This window comes from Ornithorhynchus anatinus, chromosome 19 (assembly GCF_004115215.2).
Source record: "Ornithorhynchus anatinus isolate Pmale09 chromosome 19, mOrnAna1.pri.v4, whole genome shotgun sequence".
Lineage (NCBI taxonomy): Eukaryota > Metazoa > Chordata > Mammalia > Monotremata > Ornithorhynchidae > Ornithorhynchus > Ornithorhynchus anatinus.
The window spans coordinates 31,628,425-31,646,932 of NC_041746.1; the positions used below are offsets into that span (position 1 = coordinate 31,628,425).

The 18,508-nt window shown below is 42.2% G+C and overlaps 1 protein-coding gene and 1 non-coding gene across 2 annotated transcripts in view; one reads left to right on the forward strand and one right to left on the reverse strand.

The window, feature by feature from the left end:
- Positions 1–4,104: 4,104 nt before the first annotated feature.
- ASCC3 (activating signal cointegrator 1 complex subunit 3) overlaps positions 4,105–18,508 on the reverse strand; it is a 263,001-nt gene continuing 248,597 nt past the window's right edge. Inside the window, exons 38-42 of the mRNA XM_029046904.2 lie at positions 11,655–11,806; positions 9,459–9,609; positions 6,638–6,847; positions 4,953–5,128; positions 4,105–4,840 (exon numbers count right to left, since the gene is read on the reverse strand). Coding sequence (XP_028902737.1) covers positions 4,693–4,840; positions 4,953–5,128; positions 6,638–6,847; positions 9,459–9,609; positions 11,655–11,806 — 837 coding nt within the window. The 3' untranslated portion in view covers positions 4,105–4,692. The remainder of the gene's footprint in view (positions 4,841–4,952; positions 5,129–6,637; positions 6,848–9,458; positions 9,610–11,654; positions 11,807–18,508) is intronic.
- On the forward strand, positions 12,326–12,463 carry LOC114805796. Its single transcript, XR_003753819.1, has one exon. It is a non-coding gene; the product is annotated as a small nucleolar RNA SNORA7 (small nucleolar RNA).

The following is an 18,508-nucleotide window of genomic DNA, read 5'->3' on the forward strand; positions in this document are numbered from 1 at the left end:
GGAAGGAAAAGCATGTCCAAGGAAGAATTCTCCTATTTCCAAGGCAGATATTGCCTATTCCTCACTTAAAAAGGTCTCCACGATAGAAAGATAACCCCACCCCCCCGACTCCTCACCCATGCACTGATCATCCTGGCCATCAAGAAATTCTTCCTCATATCTAGCCTAACCCTTTCTTGCTATCAGCTCACTTGGACTTGGGTTCTATGTAGATATGGAGAACTCTTGGCCAACAGACTTCTAACCACCCTTATGTAAAAAAGGCAGGGAGATTTCATCTCCTGCTCTATAAACATCAGGATTCCCTTCCCTTCAGCAACTGTAGGAGTTTGATTTCATTTCATCAACCATCAAAATTAGTAATTGAGCACCTATTATTTGCTGAGCATTGTACTAAGCACTTGGGACAACAGAGTTAGGCATGATCCCTGTCCCCAAGGAGCTTATGATCGTGCAAATTAATTAGATAGAAAGAGTATCAGTTTGGAGAAACGATTCTATTTACAATTCATGTACCTGGATACAAAGACTTGAATAAGGGATTCCCTAAGCCCCACCAGGAAATAACGAGCTCTACTTCATTCATTCATTCATTCATTCAATAGTATTTATTGAGCGCTTACTATGTGCAGAGCACTGTACTAAGCGCTTGGAATGAACAAGTCGGCAACAGATAGAGACAGCCCCTGCCATTTGACGGGCTTACAGTCTAATCGGGGGAGACAGACAAGAACAATGGCTCTGGGGGAGACATTTCTCTGCATGCAGTAAGCGCTTAATAAACACTAATACTACTACTTGCAACTTGAAAATGTTGTGCCTTTGACCAGCTAAATTAAACATGGATTCATTTAATGAGCAATGTGTGGCTTTGTAGTAAATCTCTCAGAAAGGAAACAATCGTAACCTATTTATAGATATTGATGAACCTTTGGCCAAGAGCTGAGACATAACCCTGGAGGAGCAGACCTGCTGAGGAATAACAATGAGAAATTACAGTCCCCCAGTTGCAGGGGACTCTTGGTGACAGCTTGACCTACTGTTTCAGGGTCAGCTGAAACCAAAATCTGAATATATTCCCAGGGTTTTAACCTGCTCCAGTTAAAAGTCAAAAGGGCAATCTTTGGGGCAAGATCCTCCCAGACCTGGCATTAAAAATCAGCAGGCAAGAGGTCTGGTGCTGCTCCTTTGGGAGTAGAGCCCACACCTGCTTTTTGTTCTTCCAGAAACAAGTCAGGGGATCCCAGAGCTGGGCATGGCCCAAAGTGAAATTGCAGGGAGAAAACCCACCAGAAGGAAGGGTGAAGAAGAAACGTACCAGCCCCTTGGTGGAGAGCTCCGGAACTCCAGCAGCTGTGGCATTGGCCACCACAGGACTCCTCACCCCAACCTCCCAGACCCCTGATCAGCTCCCAGATGAGCTCATTTCTTGTTTCCTTTTGGTGCTCTCTGGAAAGAAGCTGGGTAGCACAGTGAACAGTGCAGGGTTCTTCAGCTGCCGTCTTTACTCTCCCTGGTCGGTGACTGTGGCTCTTCTGTCTGGTAAATATGGAACAACAGAGCTTTCTTGATGTTTCACTCAGCATTCATTGGTAATTTCTGCCCCTCCTTCCTGTTCTCTAGAGCAACATTCAAGATCCTACTGACATCCCTGATTAGAACCACCCCTGCATCCTCCTGACTCTATTGAGGATCCCCAGCCTCTTATGTCTCAGCACTTCCCCTCCAGACTGTAAAGCTCATTATGGGCAGGGAATGTGTCTACCAACTCTGTATTGTACTCTCCCAAGTGCTTAATATAGTGCTTTACACACAGTAAGTGCTCAATAAACATTTATTGATTAATCCCTCAGTCTGACCATTATGCAGCTTTGCCTGGGGCACATTAGGTAATAATAATAATAATAATAGTTGTGGTATTTGTTAAGCTCTTACTATGTGCCAGGCACATACTAAGCCCTGGGGTGGATACAAGCAAATCAGATCAGACTCATTCCCTGTCCCACATGGGGCTCACAGTCTTAATTCCCATTTTACAAATGTGGTAACTGAGGTACAGAGAAGTGAAGTGTCTTGCCCAAGGCCACACAGCAGACAAGTGGCAGAGTAAGGATTAGAACCCATGACCTTCTGACTCCCAAGCTCATGCTCTATCCACTACTCATACTGTTTTCCCCGACCACATACCCCAACTCCAGAAATCCCAAAAGAAACCCAATTTTTATTAAATGATTTTGGCCAGTGGTGGGAAGGATATTTTCTGGGTCACATTTTGAGGCCCCGTTGACTCCTTTCCTCTTTATCCTATTACGATACCCCCACTGAACTGTCAACATACTTTTTTTAAGCTTCTAATTCATTAAGTTCAGACAAGAAGAGCCTAGCTGGGTGGGAGCAGTGCTCACAGAATCAGGGCTTCATTTCTGTGGTTGCTGGACGCTTGTTCACCAGGCATCAGCTGGAGGGTGAGGGGAAGGAAGCCCTTTAAGGAGCTGTTTCGGGGAATGGCTATAAGGTCTTCAGGTGGACTACAGCCCCATTGAATGTATTTGAATTAAATAGGAGAGTCTGAGGCTAGAAAGTTAAACCTCTTAAGAGTATCAGGAGTCTAAGATTCTTTTAGAAAAAGCAGAGGCATTAGAATGCGAGTGGGATTCTTAGCCACTGGGTGGTGAGGAGCTGATGATTTATGGTTCTGAAAATAGTTGCACTATTCTGATTATGTTGGCACTTAGATGGTTACGATACATATTGCCATTACAATTTGTTGATTAATGAATGAGGGTAAAGTTACAGAGCAAATTACTCACTGGGATAAAATGAATTTGGGTATTCACATGCAATGCTTCTGCCTGTAAATAAATTTCTATTTGTCTTTCCTTGATAGATTGTGAGAGAGAAGGAACCAGGTCTTTTTCTTATAGGTAGTCCTTGTACTCTTTTTTTTTTCTTTAAATGGTATTTGTTAAATGCTTACTATGCACCAGACACTATACTAAGCTCTAGGGTAGATACAAGATAATCAGGTTGGACACAGTTTATGTCCCACATGGGGCTCACAGTCATAATCCCCATTTTACAGGTGAGATAACAGGCACAAAAAAGTGAAAGATTTTCCCAGGGTCACACAGCAGACAAATGGTGCAGCCAGGATTAGAATCCAGGTGCATGTTTTCTACTTCTCTGCACTGCTTCTTAAGACACTGTCTTCAGACATCAGTTGTGTCCTAAGTTGAAATCAGTTTTCTCACAACATGTGCTCTAAAGGGGGTTTGGTTCTTGAATCAAGGTTGATATCCTAGTTCACTGAAATTCATACCTAACTCAAAGACTACCTGTATTGTACTCTACCAAGAGCTGAGTACAGTGTTCAAACAGTAGGTATTAAATGACTATTGACAAAGATAATGACTAAAAGTGAAAATACCCCAGCAATGTTTCAAGTGGATTTAAAAGCTGGAAATCAAAGTCTGCAAAACAATAGCAGAGAAGTGTCAGCATATGAATTTTCAATTTCTGTGTAAGGTAAGCATCTGATAATCTAGTAATAAAACAGAACCCATAATGGGTCTACTTAAGTCATTTAAGTACAATCCTCAGCTTAAATTTTTTCGGCAGTGAAAAAGGGAGAAAGAAGAAAAGCAGTCTTACGGTGATACAATGCTCCAGTTTCCAGAAATGCTTGGTAATTTTTAATGTCTTTTAAACCCTGAGTAGGTAAAATGTCTTTTTTCCCTGAGGACATTTATTTACTCTGCCATGGAGCACCCCAAAAAGACAAACACTATATTTTCACTGTCTTATTCTGAGAAAGCACATCTGGGAATGGACTATGGCCAGTGGTTGAAAATTTCACCTCTAGGTGAAAGCATGCTTTTAGGGGTTGAAAACTTTCCATGAGTCAGGGTAGACCAACATCTCCCCATCAGTAAAAATGCTTTCTCATGAAAATGTGTGGTTATGGAAAGGACAGAGTGAAGTGTCTGTGAGGGACGAAACATGCTATGTCCTTGAAGGGCTGACGATGGGCTTTATTTTCATGAGTTACAGTGCCAAGATTAGACTATTTTGTTCCCTTTTGCAAATCACCATTTTGGACTCTAATGCAACTTAATCAACTTTTATTAACATTTATAACCAATATTACATTTTTAAGATTGATTCCAAAGGAGTCCCACTTTAGAGCATAAATTATACTAACAAATCAGATTGCATCATTTTGCAGATTTATCCTATGCTTGTCCCACTATGGGGCAGCAAATCTGTTATCATACCTTACTAGTGTTGCACTTTAATTCCTCAGTGGAGTTTTCCTTAAAAAAAAAAACCAAAACAAAACAAGCAGGTGTTCATGTAAACAGTACCCTGTATGATGGTGACAGATGAATGAAGATTCTAAATAGGAATATTGCTTTGAATATACACAAATGAAAATATCCTCCTACATGCTTATTCATTTTACATTTCAAGAAACCAATGAAGACAAAATTACAAAAGGCAACACTTTATAAGGCCACTGTGGCTAACTCTGTGTTACTAGAGTCAATACAGCAGCCACTTTCAATTTCCTAGGTGTCTTGAGGTTAGAAGTTGATTCCACTAAGGCAAACATCAAGTAATTTCTCTGTTGTCCAAAAAGACTGAAGAAACGGGCTTCACGGCCATTGCTCCAAATGGATTCTTTGGGTCAGGTTACTTCCCAGCCAGGTCAGTCAAGGCAGCAGGGACCTCGGTGTTGACCTGTGCTGAAATGCTTGCTGGTGTGATATTCAGATAAATGTCATACTGCTGGTCCATGCCAAGGTAGCTGTCACTCATGAGATAGAGTGTGTAGATATACCTAAAACATAAAAATAGTACAATGCTCAGTGCCGTACTCTCTGGCTCTTGGCGAGGTCAAACTCTGAGGTTAAAGCGTGGAATGTTGAGGGCAGAGGGGAAGCTCATCTTACCTCCCCGCTACTTCAGGCGTATAGAAGGCCACGGAGGCGGCAGTGTGAGTTCGGACGTATCCCACCCTTTTCAGAGCCACCAGCTCTTTCTTGTCCACCTCTCCCAAGATCAGAAACCAGCCTTCCTCTTTGGATTTGGGGAATCGGGGGGCAGCAGCCTTGCTGTCACGCTTTCCCTGTAGACAGAAACAGAAAAGGTTTATATGGGGCTGGTGAGCCAATTTGCTCCATTTCTCATAGTGTCTAGAAGAGGGGACCCACTGACTATCCCACTCTTCTGTCCTGCTGTGAAGCCCACATTTGGTAACTTCAAAGGTGTGCTGAGTGTTTCTGAAAGTTGAAATTGAACTGTCTTAGACTTGCTTTGGGCCTTGAAATGACATGACACTTAATAATGTTGATTCCTCTTTCCCTAAGGTTTAGGCACTTCTCAGACACCGACTATTCTTTCACATGCATGTATCACTGATAGCTCTAATGGTCTGATTCATGCTAATTAATGAACCCATACACCAACCCTGTAAGATGATAATGCAGATGAATTTATACTCTTTTTACAGTTTGGGAAACTGAAACCTAAGGTCACAGCAGAGTTGAACCCAGTCAATGGGTGATAGAAATAGGACTCAAATCTAGGTCTCCTAGAAAATTGTATGACATTTTTGCTACATGCCAGTTTACATTTTACTAAAAGAAATTCTATAATGAAGTCAAATGTTTAGTTTATTTTAAAGCTACTTAGGTTACAGACTGGGTCAAGCAGATTATAAACCATTAGAAATTCCCGCTTTAGGTTGCTGTAACAAAATGGAGGACTGTCACTTCAATGATGACTGGAAGCTAGAAACCCTTATAATGGCATGTTGTCAATCGGGAAACTTTTCATTAGAGTTAAAGCAAACAGGGTCCCAAAATAATTAAGATTACCATATCTTTGGAAAGAAAGTTTTTGTATTTCTAGACAGTCACTCATGACTTCAAATTCACTCATGCATCACCATTTATATGTCTCTTGGTTGCTATCAGGTTGTCTTTGTGAGGAGTTTTGAAAAATGGTGTAAGATTAGTTCAGTAACTCCAAAGTGTCAGAGTCCAAGTGCTCCATAAGGGTCTACTTTTCTTGATGGGTTTTAAATTTTCCATTACAAAACTTAGTTATTTCCCCAAAGAGACACTTTGGTGAGGAAACCTGTCCTGGGAGAAAACCAAGTGTTTTATAGTAGGAACTCACCCTAGCTGTGGAAAGATATTTCTGGTGGGTTAGAGTTTTCTGGTGGAAAGTGGAAAGCCCCCTCACTCCCCACCCCCTTGCGGCTGGGACTAAAATGTTAGAAAAAGTGGTCAAATTTCTCAGGGATGCATTCCAGTATTAAAGACATTTTAGCTTTAATATTCTTAAAGGTTCAGATCGCAGAGGAAAGCATAAAAAAACTGAAGTATGTAGTCCCTCCCTCCCCACAACACTTTCTGGGGCAATATATTGCCTAGTCTGGATCTATTGCCCCAGAACAAATATGTTCAAGCCAAAATGACTAATTTCAGCAAGCCACTGCCTGTGTCATAGAAAGTAGAACTCACATAGGCCGGGCCAAGCCAGCAGGGCATTAGTAACGTCAGAGAAATGTGTGGTGGTGTGCTGGGATCTGGGATAGGCCATCTGAGAACGGCAGCTGTGAATACTCTACCTTTGGGTGCCCCGGCTGGACTCTGTGCAAGTTGACCTGGAGCACATACTCTTGATCAGCATGTAACTTGATCCATTTTTTGTCATCTCGTGTGTCTGCTGCCAAAGTTGGGATGCACAGTTCACTCTGTCCATCAGCTGACTCATCCCACCAGCCTTTAATGCTCAAGTGAACATCTATCACTGGCAGATGAGACAAGAAATTCCAAGCCTGAAGCAGAAAATGAGAACAAATACAGCTCCCTTTTTATTGAAGCACAAGAAGGTTACTACTGAAAAAAACGAGTTTAATTTTGCACTACAATAACATCTGACAGGGGTGCCTAAAGATAAGTACTTTAACTTCTGAGCTTTGTTATTCAAACCAATTATAAATCAGGTCATCTTGCCCCCATCCTGCAAAGCTACCGGACTTAGTAGTTTGAATCTGGTGAGTGAACAAGACAGAGCACGAGAGATCTTTCTCCTATCTTTCCTATAACTTCAAAACCAGAAAGCCCTGGAGTAAGTTTTTGTCATCAGGGAATGTGTTCTTGTACTCTTCCAAGTGCTTAGTACAGTGCTCTGCACACAATAATCATTCAATAAATACCACTGATTGTTTGATTGAAACAGGGGTCCAGTGCCAAGTTTGAAGGGTTTGGGGTGAAGGCAGGGGGTTCATTAAGGTTCCCTCCTACCCCAGCAGCAATGAGGGAAAACTTCACAGTTTTAGATTCTTGCTGATCTACTGTCACTGGGCTTCACCTGACAGACCAGGGGTCCGTTCTGCAGGATCATAGGTGATTCTCAACCACAACAGGGTGTGAAATGCCAGCCTAGAGGTAGTGATATGTTTTAATGATTTTTGTCCCTGCTTTTTTAAATTGAAGATTGGGAGAAACAGTGATGGGATGCCCAATGAAGGGAAAGACTACAGGAGCCATGACAGGAAGAATTCACCTAATTACTTTCGCAACAATAACAATCTGTCTAGAGAATCCTAATTCCAAAAGTTACTTCAGAATGTTGAGGGTTTCCTTTTAGTCAAAACTAAGACGCATTTCCTCTGAGGTTTTGACTGTTTATAGATACTTTTTTGAGGGCAGCTAACAGACTGCATCTAATTGAAATGAGGGAGCAAAACTGTGGTTAGAAAGCCAAAAATAAATAAAATGAAGCTTTTAGTGCTGTTTTCTAATCTAAATTCCAAATCCCTGAAATGGAAAGATAAGGACTTGAGGTGTCCATCTATCCAGGGGAATAGGGAGCTTCCAAGAGATGTCTGAGAAAGTTAGCATGGGATGCACACATTTCAGAGGGAAAACAGTTAATACTAAGGGCAAGGCAGAAGACATTTTTCTCCTACAGGGAAAAAAAAATTGCTGGTTTCTCAACTTCTGTTAAATCAAGCACCAATAGGCTATCTCCTTTCGTTAGCAAAGAGCGAGACATTTTGTTCTATAAATCTCAAATCTCTACAGAGGATGTTTGTCACAATAACTAGGCATATTTATGTGTATGTATATATAGATGTATTCATGTATCTAAAACATGAGCTATTTTTGAAGAAACTGCTAAGACATTTCAATACCAGCCAAACATATTTATCTGAGGATTAATCTTCATCTATTGAATCAGACAAGAACGCTGCCATGCATACAATTATTTAATTAGCAACCAAATCCTCTGCCAGTCAGCGGCCGTTCCAAGCATACTGATGGGGCAGTGGATGCAAATCTCACAGTAGTACTGCTTTTTCTCATTACTACTGCAATTAGCACTTAAATTGATGCTTTAAACATACTAATTTCTGGAATAATTCAGGATTTGTATGTTACCTGGGAGCGCCTCACTGCAGAGACAGTGCCAGATTGCTACGCAAATTGAAGCACTTTTGAGCCAAATAACCATCATCGTATCAGACAGAGCCAATTTGCATTTGGTTTTAAAGATAACAGAACAGCAATTTATGCAAATAAATTAAGTAAGTTTACTTCTGAGTTCTCCCCAAACTAATTATAACAATGTTCTAATTTTTCATCACATCTAAAACTTGGATCAAAATCAAGGTGTGTTATGTTAGAAATCTGTTGTTGTTAATGGAAGTCTTGTTTTGATTTAAATAAATTGTCTTTATTCAAAATTTTGATGGTAATTTAGTTAGAAATGCAGTCATTTATTATGGATATTGTTCTTCTTTTTTTTTTTTTTTGGGTGTCCGTATTTGGTTCAACAGAAACTGAACAGTCAAGCCCAGAATTTACTGCCTTTTTCATCTTCCACAATGACAGCCTTAATAAACAAACCCCTCCCTTGCTTCACAGGTTTTCTACTTTAGCATCCTTATTGTGGCACATTTTTTATCTAACACTGCCAGATAAGAGTTTGCTGCTTTACAAACTGCTCCCCCGCCCCTCCTCCCCTTTTTTTCTAGGAGTGGCAGGGAGAGCCAGCGTACCTAAACTCAATGAAGATATGGCTTCATCCTAATTAAGTCCTACTCTAAAAGACCACCAGAATCTGGGGATCCACCAGATAAACAATGTTGTCCAATGAGCACTGGACCTGCCCGGGAGGGTCTAGAAATGTAGGGACAGAAAGTCATACAATCCATTCCCCTGCCTTGAGGCAGGCTCGTGTTTCCCTTTTAATTAGAAATCTCCACCATCTTTGTGGATAATGCCCCAGAAGCCAGAAAGCAGGAGACTTATCCTATCAAACCTATGCATCTCTGTATTTTGAAAACACCTCCAAAAACTTGAAGGCATCAAGGTATGGAATTTCATATGCTCTAAGTGCTTAGCCAATGCTGTTGGTTGATTAGTACTGTTGAGCGATACCTGTACAATATGTGTCGTCTGCAGATCCTTTTCCACGATGGAAGCAAATGTTTTCTCTCTGCCGTCACAGGCTGAGATTAGTTCCGGGAGGCACTCGATGGGACCCTGGGGGCTGGTGTGGGATCCCCTCTTTGTTCTTTGGCTCCATTTACTGGTAAAAACCGCAATGAAAACAGACATAAACCCACTTGGTTAGTATGAAGGGGAGGATGTTTGGGTGTTAGTAACAGGAGGAACTGTCCCTTCAAATAACTGCATCTTTCTTCTAGGCTTGTGGTCGCCCTTTCAAATCCGTGTGCTACTCTGAGCAGAAGTCATAGTTTAAAGTCAGGCACCTTCTCAGGAAAATTGTGAAAAATGATATGGAGTGTGCCTAATAATGGTGTGTGGAGCCCTAATGATGATTGGGTCAGCTTCTCTCTGGAGGATGGCTAGGGACTAGTGGGCAGAGTCGGCGCTAAGAGGTTTCTGAAATCGAAGGAATGACACCCAGCCAACCTGAGGTCACTGGGCCCTTGGGTGCTCACTCCCAGCCCACAGAAGGCTCTAACAAATGAATGTTGGGATGAGAGAATGGTGAGGGGTAGATAGAGGTTGGCAGAAGATGACATTATGGACCTCGGTGAACTCTTGCCCTATAGGCTTTGGCTGCCTACAGCTTGCTGGTGTTCTCGGCTGCCTCACCAGATGCCTCTGAAAATGATCTTCATTAAAAGGCAAGTTTCTAATACTGAGAACCCCCTCCCTGCCAGCTCCCCTGCAGAATCTCAGGGACAACTTGTGGAGAAAACATTAATTATTTAATTCATTCATTCGTATTTATTGAGCTCTTGCTGTGTGCAGAGCACTGTATTAAGCACTTGGGAAGTATAATTCAGCAACAAATAGAGACAATCCCTGCCCACATGGGGCTTAGTCTAGAAGGGGGGAGACAGACATCAAAACAAGTAAAGAGGCATCAGTAGCATCATTATAAATAGAATTATATATATATACATCATTAATAAAAATAAATAGTATAATTATATATACATACATACACAAGTTCTGTGGGGAGGAGATGGGTGTAGAGCAAAGGGAGCGAGTCAGAGTGATGTGGGGGGAAGGGGAAGCAGAGGAAAGGGAGCTTAGTTTGGAAAGACACAGAACAGGCTCATCTATGATCCTGGTGGACTCATGCAGTCCTGCTGGGAGTGTGAAAGTGACATTACCTTTGTTCTAGAGATGGAGAAACCAAGACATGACAAAAAAAAGTTAAGATTTTCTCATCAAGAGGCAGCATTCCAGGCTGGGGTATGCCACATAACACTCTCTGTAAGGTTAACACCACCAAAACCAAAGTTTACCACCATGCTACTAACCCAGGTTAAAAAAAAAATCACACCTTCTCCTATTTGCCAGAGTTCCTAATCCTAAACACTGGGCAATTTTTTGAGTTCTGCCAGCACCACTTAGGCTTGGGCTGAGCAATCATTTGCAGTACTTGGTCAGCAAATGTTGTGGAACTGTCTGATATTAGCAAAAGAAGCTTTCAATTTCTGCATTTCATTAAGTTTGCAAAAACTAGCTTGTCATCTAGTGTTTAAATATAGTTTCTGGAGAAAATGAGATGACTTCAGCCTAAGTATACTGAGAAACGTTTTGAACAGAGGCATCACAGCCTTGTTATTATGGTAATCAGGACTATTACCTTTTTTTGGCTTGGGTAAATTCTACTATTAAAAAAAAAGTTAAAGCTATTTGCTGGACAGTCAATCCATCTCAGAACGCTAAATTGACTATGCAGGTGTATTTTTAGATATGGAAAAGACAGGTTTCAGCCTCCACAGAATGCCCTTTTTGGAATGATAAAACTAAAAATTTCCTTAGCTTCTGATCTTAAAAGAAGACAATCTCTCTAAGTACTCTGATCCTTTCAAACATAGGCATAATACAGCAAGAGATTAAAGATAAATAAGGAATCATTCATTCAGTAGCAGAGTTTATAAATAACCCCCAATCCCAGCCAGTAAATCAGGATTCCCTAAAAGTCATCCATTCACCCCAGACACTCTCAGTTCTGTTGGGACTTTCAGCTTCCACATGTTGTTTGTGAGCATGCAGGCATAGAGGGGGCAGAAGTTTGCTTTCATTCTGATTTCTTGGGGGACGCTTGGACTAGAACTCCAGGCAACCCCAACCCTTGCCACTCCATACCTGAAGAGGTACAGATGGTGCTGCTCCACGTTAGGCAGTGTGAGGAGAGATGAGTCATTGACCCAGCGGCCTTGGATCACCATCTGAATCAAATTTGTTATGTTCAAAGCAGACACTAGCCAGCCCTGGTTTGCTGCGACATCCAGCATGGCCTAAACAAAGAAAAGGCATCCATTAGAGGAAGAACGTGACACTTCCTTTTGCTGCTCCCATAAGCATCCAGTTAACTGCTTAACTTCCCATCCCAGCATGGAAACTAACCCCTGAATGACATCCATCCTCCAATATTTGACTTTACTTTCCACACTGTGAATAAGAAAAGGTGTGTGGTTAGGGGGTGTATTTGCCTAGGTAGCAACAAGCAGGAATTTGGAAACTTCCTTATAATTGCTTTTGGATTTAATGTCCATTATCAGTGAAAAAACAAGCTGCAAAAATGTTGAAGCAACCTACCATTCTAAATGATTAATCTTTTACAAAATAGCAAGAACCATCAGGATGTACAAGGAGCACCTTCATACCACTGGAAATCTAGCAGTACAGCCTAGTTCTCCTGGACCCATGATCCTATGTTACAGGAGTTCAGGGCTCAAGGAGTGAAAGGCAAGATGGGGAGACACCACCTGAGGGTCAATCAATCGATTGTATTTATTGATCTTAGTGTTTGCAGACCCATCTTAAGATCGCACCTGGAGAGTTTCCAGTACTCTCCCAATCACAGTTAAGGGAGGAAGAGTCAAGCAGAGGCATACCCATTCCATTCCTAGCTTAGGCAGTGGCTAGTGAGTGGAAGGCAATCTGTTACAAGTCAAAACTCACCTGTGCTAGGCAGCAGAGGCACGGTGGGGAATCGAGGGTGGAAACTCAAGTTGACTGTGTGGAAGAAGGCAATGGTAAACCACCAAGAAAACTCTATGGGTACACTACCAGAATGATGGCAGATGGATATCAGGCATTCTGGGAGAGATGTGTTCATGGAGTTATATGGGTCGGAAATGACTCGACAGTATAAGACAAGTGTGTGCAGAGCACTGTACTAACTGCTTGGGAGAGTACAATAAACCAGAGTTGGTTAGATATGTTTCCTGCCCCCAGTGAGCTTACAGTCTAGAAGGGTCCCCTACAGACAGTCCCCAGGAGGGTATTGGATGCCTAGAAAACACCAGCCTAAGCTGCTGCCCTTCTTGGTCACCCAGCCACTAGCTACATGCAGCAGTGGTGATTCCACTTTGCCTGCAAAGACACAGCTACTCTAATAGACACACTTGAGAGGATTTTGGCTAAAGTAATTGAAGGATTCACCAGCTGCAACATTAATGAAAAAAGATCACCTCTGTTCAAGACAATCATAATTTTGTATTTCCCCCCAAGGTTTTTGAAATACGACTTAGAGTTTCACAATGAATTAGGTAGGATGATTCAAAGCCCATTTTAATCAGTATTTTTAGTGAGCGGACAGAAAGCTTTCCTTGCTGAAAAACTTAAGCTTCTTCCAATAAGTCCAAATGGCAGGTTGTGCCCTACCTCAGAAAAGCACATACTTGGCATACTAGTAATTCACTGTATAGTCTGTGAATGAGCAGAACAGGAAGCTGTTCATATTAGTCTATACATTTAATCTAATGTTTTATAGACAAACAAAAGGCTGCATTTGCTTAAGGCAAAACTAAACAGTGAAATCTTCTTTAAACAAAGGAGTTGTTTACATAGGCAGAGCTATTTCAATTAAATTAGCCCCATTCTGGGGAAATGCTGACTTAAAGACACAAGAGTTGGAAGATACTCAGCTTACCCGAATAGCCAGTGCTTTCAAAAGATTTTGGGGCCGGAGTGTGGGCAGAGATGAGACTAACCAAAGATCATATTTAAGAGAGGCTCAAATGCTACTAAAATTGTATTGGTCTGAAATATTTCTCAAGAAAATTTTGCTAAAGAGAATCTCAAAATCCAGAAAATATTTTCCATATTTTTGTTAGTGGCTAAATCAACTTTGCCTGAAAATTATAGTTGGTATTTGTTAAGCGCTTACTATGTACCGAGCACTGTTCTAAGCGCTGGGGTAGTTACAGGATAATCAGGTTGTCCCACAGGAGACTCACAGTTAATCCCCATTTTACAGATGAGGGAACTGAGGCCCAGAGAAGTTAAGTGACTTGCCCACAGTCACACAGCTGACAAGTGACAGAGCCGGGATTCGAACCCATGAACCCATGTTCAGATCATGTCCATAACAGGTGAACTGCACAGTAAAAGAACCTCATCCTATCTGCTTCTTATCCTCCAAAGTGCTCCAAGTTTGTTTTCAGTTTAAGGGGGATTTTCCTTCATATTTGGATCAAACGCTGATCTGATCACCACTACTTGGCATACTTCAAACTTGCACTAAAATAAGCCCAACTGGCTCAATGTCAGACTCTGGGAGGATGAATGATAACTGCTAAGAACTTCATCACAACAGCAAAGCAGCTGAATTAAATTATGAAACTTCTTCTTTGAGGGTAAGTTATTGAGTATCTCTACATCATGTCATTCACCTAGAAACTGTAGAGATAGTGAGTGCTGTTGGAAGAAATGACTAGAACTAGTGGATTGCAAATTTTTCCAAGGTCAGGGGCTTAATTACAGCAAAACAAGCAATAAACACATGGGTATCAATGCCAAGGAAGCCAGGGTTATACAGACCCAGGTTTATCCCTGAAGAGTGAAAGTGGACCTATACGCACTCACTTTCACTGCGCTATCCAAATCACAAGACAAGAAAAGAATTTTACAGCAATGGCAACCTGTCTTCCACCATTAGGGATGATGCTTTAGGAAGAACAGTTTGCCCGCCAAAATGTGAAGTCATGGCTTTTAGTCCAAGAATGGCCAAGTTCCTTGTCCCGCTGGATAAACCGGCTGAGATTGACAAGTAGGAACAGGCTGTGCTCTGTGGAGGCCTTGACCCATTGGAGCACACGTCCAGCAAGAAGAAAGTTCTGGAGGCTCTCAAGTATTTCCACAAAGACAAGAAATGAGGTATGTCTCCCTGTACTTTTCCCACTTAGACTCAGCACCCACTGTGGGTCAGCAACTATGTCTAACATTATCTTGCATCTACCCCGGTGCTCGGTGCAGTGCTTGGTGCATGGTTTACCCTTGGCAAATACCATTATTATTATTATTTTCCCACATCTGCTGTGCTGCTTTGGACCAAAAGCTACTAATAATTAATAATAATTATGATATTTGTTAGGCGCTTTCTATGTGGCAGGCACGATTCCAGGTGCTGGAGATAGGTAGATGCAGGATAATCAGGTTGGACACAGTCCCTGCCCTACATGGGGCTCATACTCTTAATCCCCATTTTACAGATAAGGTAACTGAGGCACAGAGAAGTGAAGTGACTTGCACAAGGTCACACAGCAGACATGTAACAGAGTCAGGATTAGAATCCAGGCAGGTCCTGACTCCCAGGCCCTTGCTCTTTACACTAGACCATGTTGCTTCACTACATTGAGTTACAGGAAGTTGACAGTCGACTCTGCCTTGCCTTAGCCTTATCCTAAGGATTCTGGGCAGAATTTTGCCTGTAAGGAGGACAGTAGAGAGTCTTGGCCTTTGCCTCACCCTCATCTTGAATGTGGCAATTAAGGGGGCATATCCTCAGTGATCCCTCTGTTGAGGCTCAGGGTAATGGACTGTTGGGAAACCAACAAGGAGGGAGGGAGAACCACAAGAATCGTGACAGGATGTTAAGAGGCTGCCTCCAAAATAGCCATAGGCCCTGCTTGATTGGGGTAAACCCCTTAATCAGCACAGTGTGTATAGCAAAACCACATGCCTCCTCATGCCTTTTTAGCTAAAATTCAGAATTAAATTTTAAAGGGTGCAAATTATTTTGGAAAGACTTTTATGCATCATATTAAATTATTAAATTTCCAGGTTTAGGTAAGGTGACAAGGCTGGTGTTTTTATAGGGAGCCACTGAAGTAAAGCAGTTTATGGTAAACTCAAATTCCCTTAAGCTTCAGTTTCACGTATTTAACTCACCCAGAAGAGTCGCTGATTAAACACTGCTATAGATTAGTTATCGATAGACATCTCACAAAACCATTCAGCAAATTACTTGGAGAGAAGAACTTGATATTTAATAGACTAGTACTGAGCACATTATAAGGTGCTATGACATGATCCTGCCCCACTTTGGATTCCAACAATAAGTATAAACCAACATTCCTGATTTTTGTGTGGTGCTGAGGCCCGGCTCCAGGCCATGTTGGTCTGAATTGAAATAAGATTGGGTCAGAGACGCTGGTGATTATTTTAATGTCACTTTTAAAAACTAGCACTAAGAGGCTCATTATTTAAATACACTCTCTTAGCTTAAAATAAGACATGACCAAACAAAAAGTATTTTCTCTTACCCTGCAGAATCTTTGAGAAATTTACCAATCATTTGGGTAGAGGTGCACAATGAGTTGGCTGAGATCTCATTAGGGTCAGATGGAGAGGGACAGATGGTACTTTTCTCTTTGTGCCTCTCCACTAGTCTCTTGCTATTCTATGGACTTTTTCATCCTCTTCCCAATATATATAATCTCTCAACTCTGCTTCCAACTTACCTGGTGTCAGTCCCACTGGAGTTGTTGTGGTGTACTCTCCCAAGTGCCTAGCAGTGCTCTGCACATAGTGTGCACTCAGTAAATACAACTGAATGAATGGATGAATTAGAGGGAAGATCCAAACATATATATCATCAGAATGATATTGGAGCTCTCTTGCCGAGAAGACTCCTACTAATTCTCCAAAAGCAAGTTATTGGCTCTTGGAATGATGGAACAGGGGTAGGACAAGGTGCAAATGTTCCACTGCACAATAGTGAGGGCCTGAGGCCACTTAGCCACCTACTAGAACTGCCAACTTGGTAAAAAAAAATGCACACTCTCTGATTCAAAGGCTCACATCAGTCTATTGGTGGCAGAAAAAGCAGAAAGTGTTTTCTCCAGAGAACTTCACTCCCCTTAAAAGTTCAGCTCAATTCCCAAGGGGATGACACAATATTTTGCCAATGATTAAAATGTTGTAGATACCTCTGTTGGTAAGAATCCTTTCAGTAGCAACAGTTGCTCATAGTAACTTTTATCCTGAACTTTTCCCCCCAGAAGGTTAGCATTCAGGAAGCTCAGCTGCTGTCTAACAAACTTAATTAATCAAAAAGTCATTTCCGAGCTGTAACTATGAGTAAAAGTGCTTCAAGTGTGCTAGCAAGCCTACAAGTTAATCAAAATGCTAATGCAGTACAAATTAAAGTTGTGATTAACATTTCACAGTAGCTGCTTAAGTGAATTGATCACACAAATGGGTTAAGCATTACTCATTTCCTACAGCCCCAACCGGGAAAAGGTTCGTCAGGTGGGAGGGAGGCTTGAGGATGGGGCTGACAGGTTCTCCACCAGCAGCGTCACATCACCACCAACTGCCTGCCTGTTCCTAGCGGACTATCCCTTCCGCAACCCCCAGCACCTGCAAGCTTCCGGGTAGCTGACGACAGGACGACTCTCTCCTCCCTTGACTGGGCCAGGGTTTCTGGTGCGGCTGGAGCTTTGGAAGTTCTGCTTGGGAGAAGCCATTCAGCTTGCGTGCATCAACTAGCTTCCTCCAACTGTGACAAAACTGAGTGACTAAGAATATTCCCGGTCCCTAATGGGATGGACATACACTTCTCCCCCATTCAGGAGAAGCTGCTGGACTGTGTCTGCCGGAAGGCTGCAGCCGTGGGCACAGGCAGCTCCCGGCTGGCCTCTGCATCGGACTCGGAGGCAGCAGGGTGTTTCCTAGGGACTTCTCGGTGGTTGAATTTCACCTCCTTTTTCTTTTGGCCCAACTCATGTTAACAGTTTTTTTTTCCCCACTGTGTATCTGAACCACAACTCCTTTGGAGGGCAAATCCCTTGTGGGACAGAGACTGTGCTGGAATCATGTCTGTGGGTCTTCTCAGGACTTCAAGCAATACTTTGTGCATCATAAGCATTTAAGAAGCACTCATTGGTTAGTTCCCCAGAGTCAGACTTGCCTGTCTTAAGAAACGGGGGGGAGGTGGCACCCAGTTTTCTTCTGGCTGGCCTGAATCACCTGCCATCAGGATCTTAGGCAGGGTAAGAAGCTCTTGTGAAATCCTGGAAGAGTTTTTACCTTAAAAATTCTTTTTCAGGTTAATGAACTCAGGGATTCAAAAAGATCACAATGATGGCAGAGAGGTGTTTGCTCTCTGGCAGCATAAGGAACTAGCTAGAAAGACATTAGAGTGCCCTGAGCCCTTCGGTGACACATGCCTGAGATAGGACTATAACCAGGTGTGCTTAAAAGCCTTTCACGCTAATGCTGTCATCTTATTTCCTGTCTCCTCAAAAGACCTGGTGCCAGACATGTGTCCAGGCAGCACTGGGCAGATTGCAAAGTAAGTGCCACGTGACCTTGGAAAGTAATGCTGCAGCATCTCTGTGTATCTAAGGACTTGTACTGTTTGCTTTAGCCACAGGTGGTTTTTAGTGGACTACCTTTGGAAAGAGCCTACTCCAAAGACAGAGAAGGATTTTAACCACCGTAACCAAAACATTTTCCTCCAAGTATTGAATCAGGGATTTAAGCAAGTACTTCTTTTGTTAAGCCTTGAGATACTTGGACTGTTTCTTGTTGCACACTTTATTTGATTCTGTAATTCCTCCAATTGGCCTAGACTTTCCCCCACGGCTCTGCTGAAACACTCCTGGAAGGCCTATTTCTTGCTAAAAAGAAACACCTTGGGTCCCATTACAGGATAAGCTTCCCTGAGCAGGGACCACGTTCCATACTGCCATCTATTACTTTCCCTA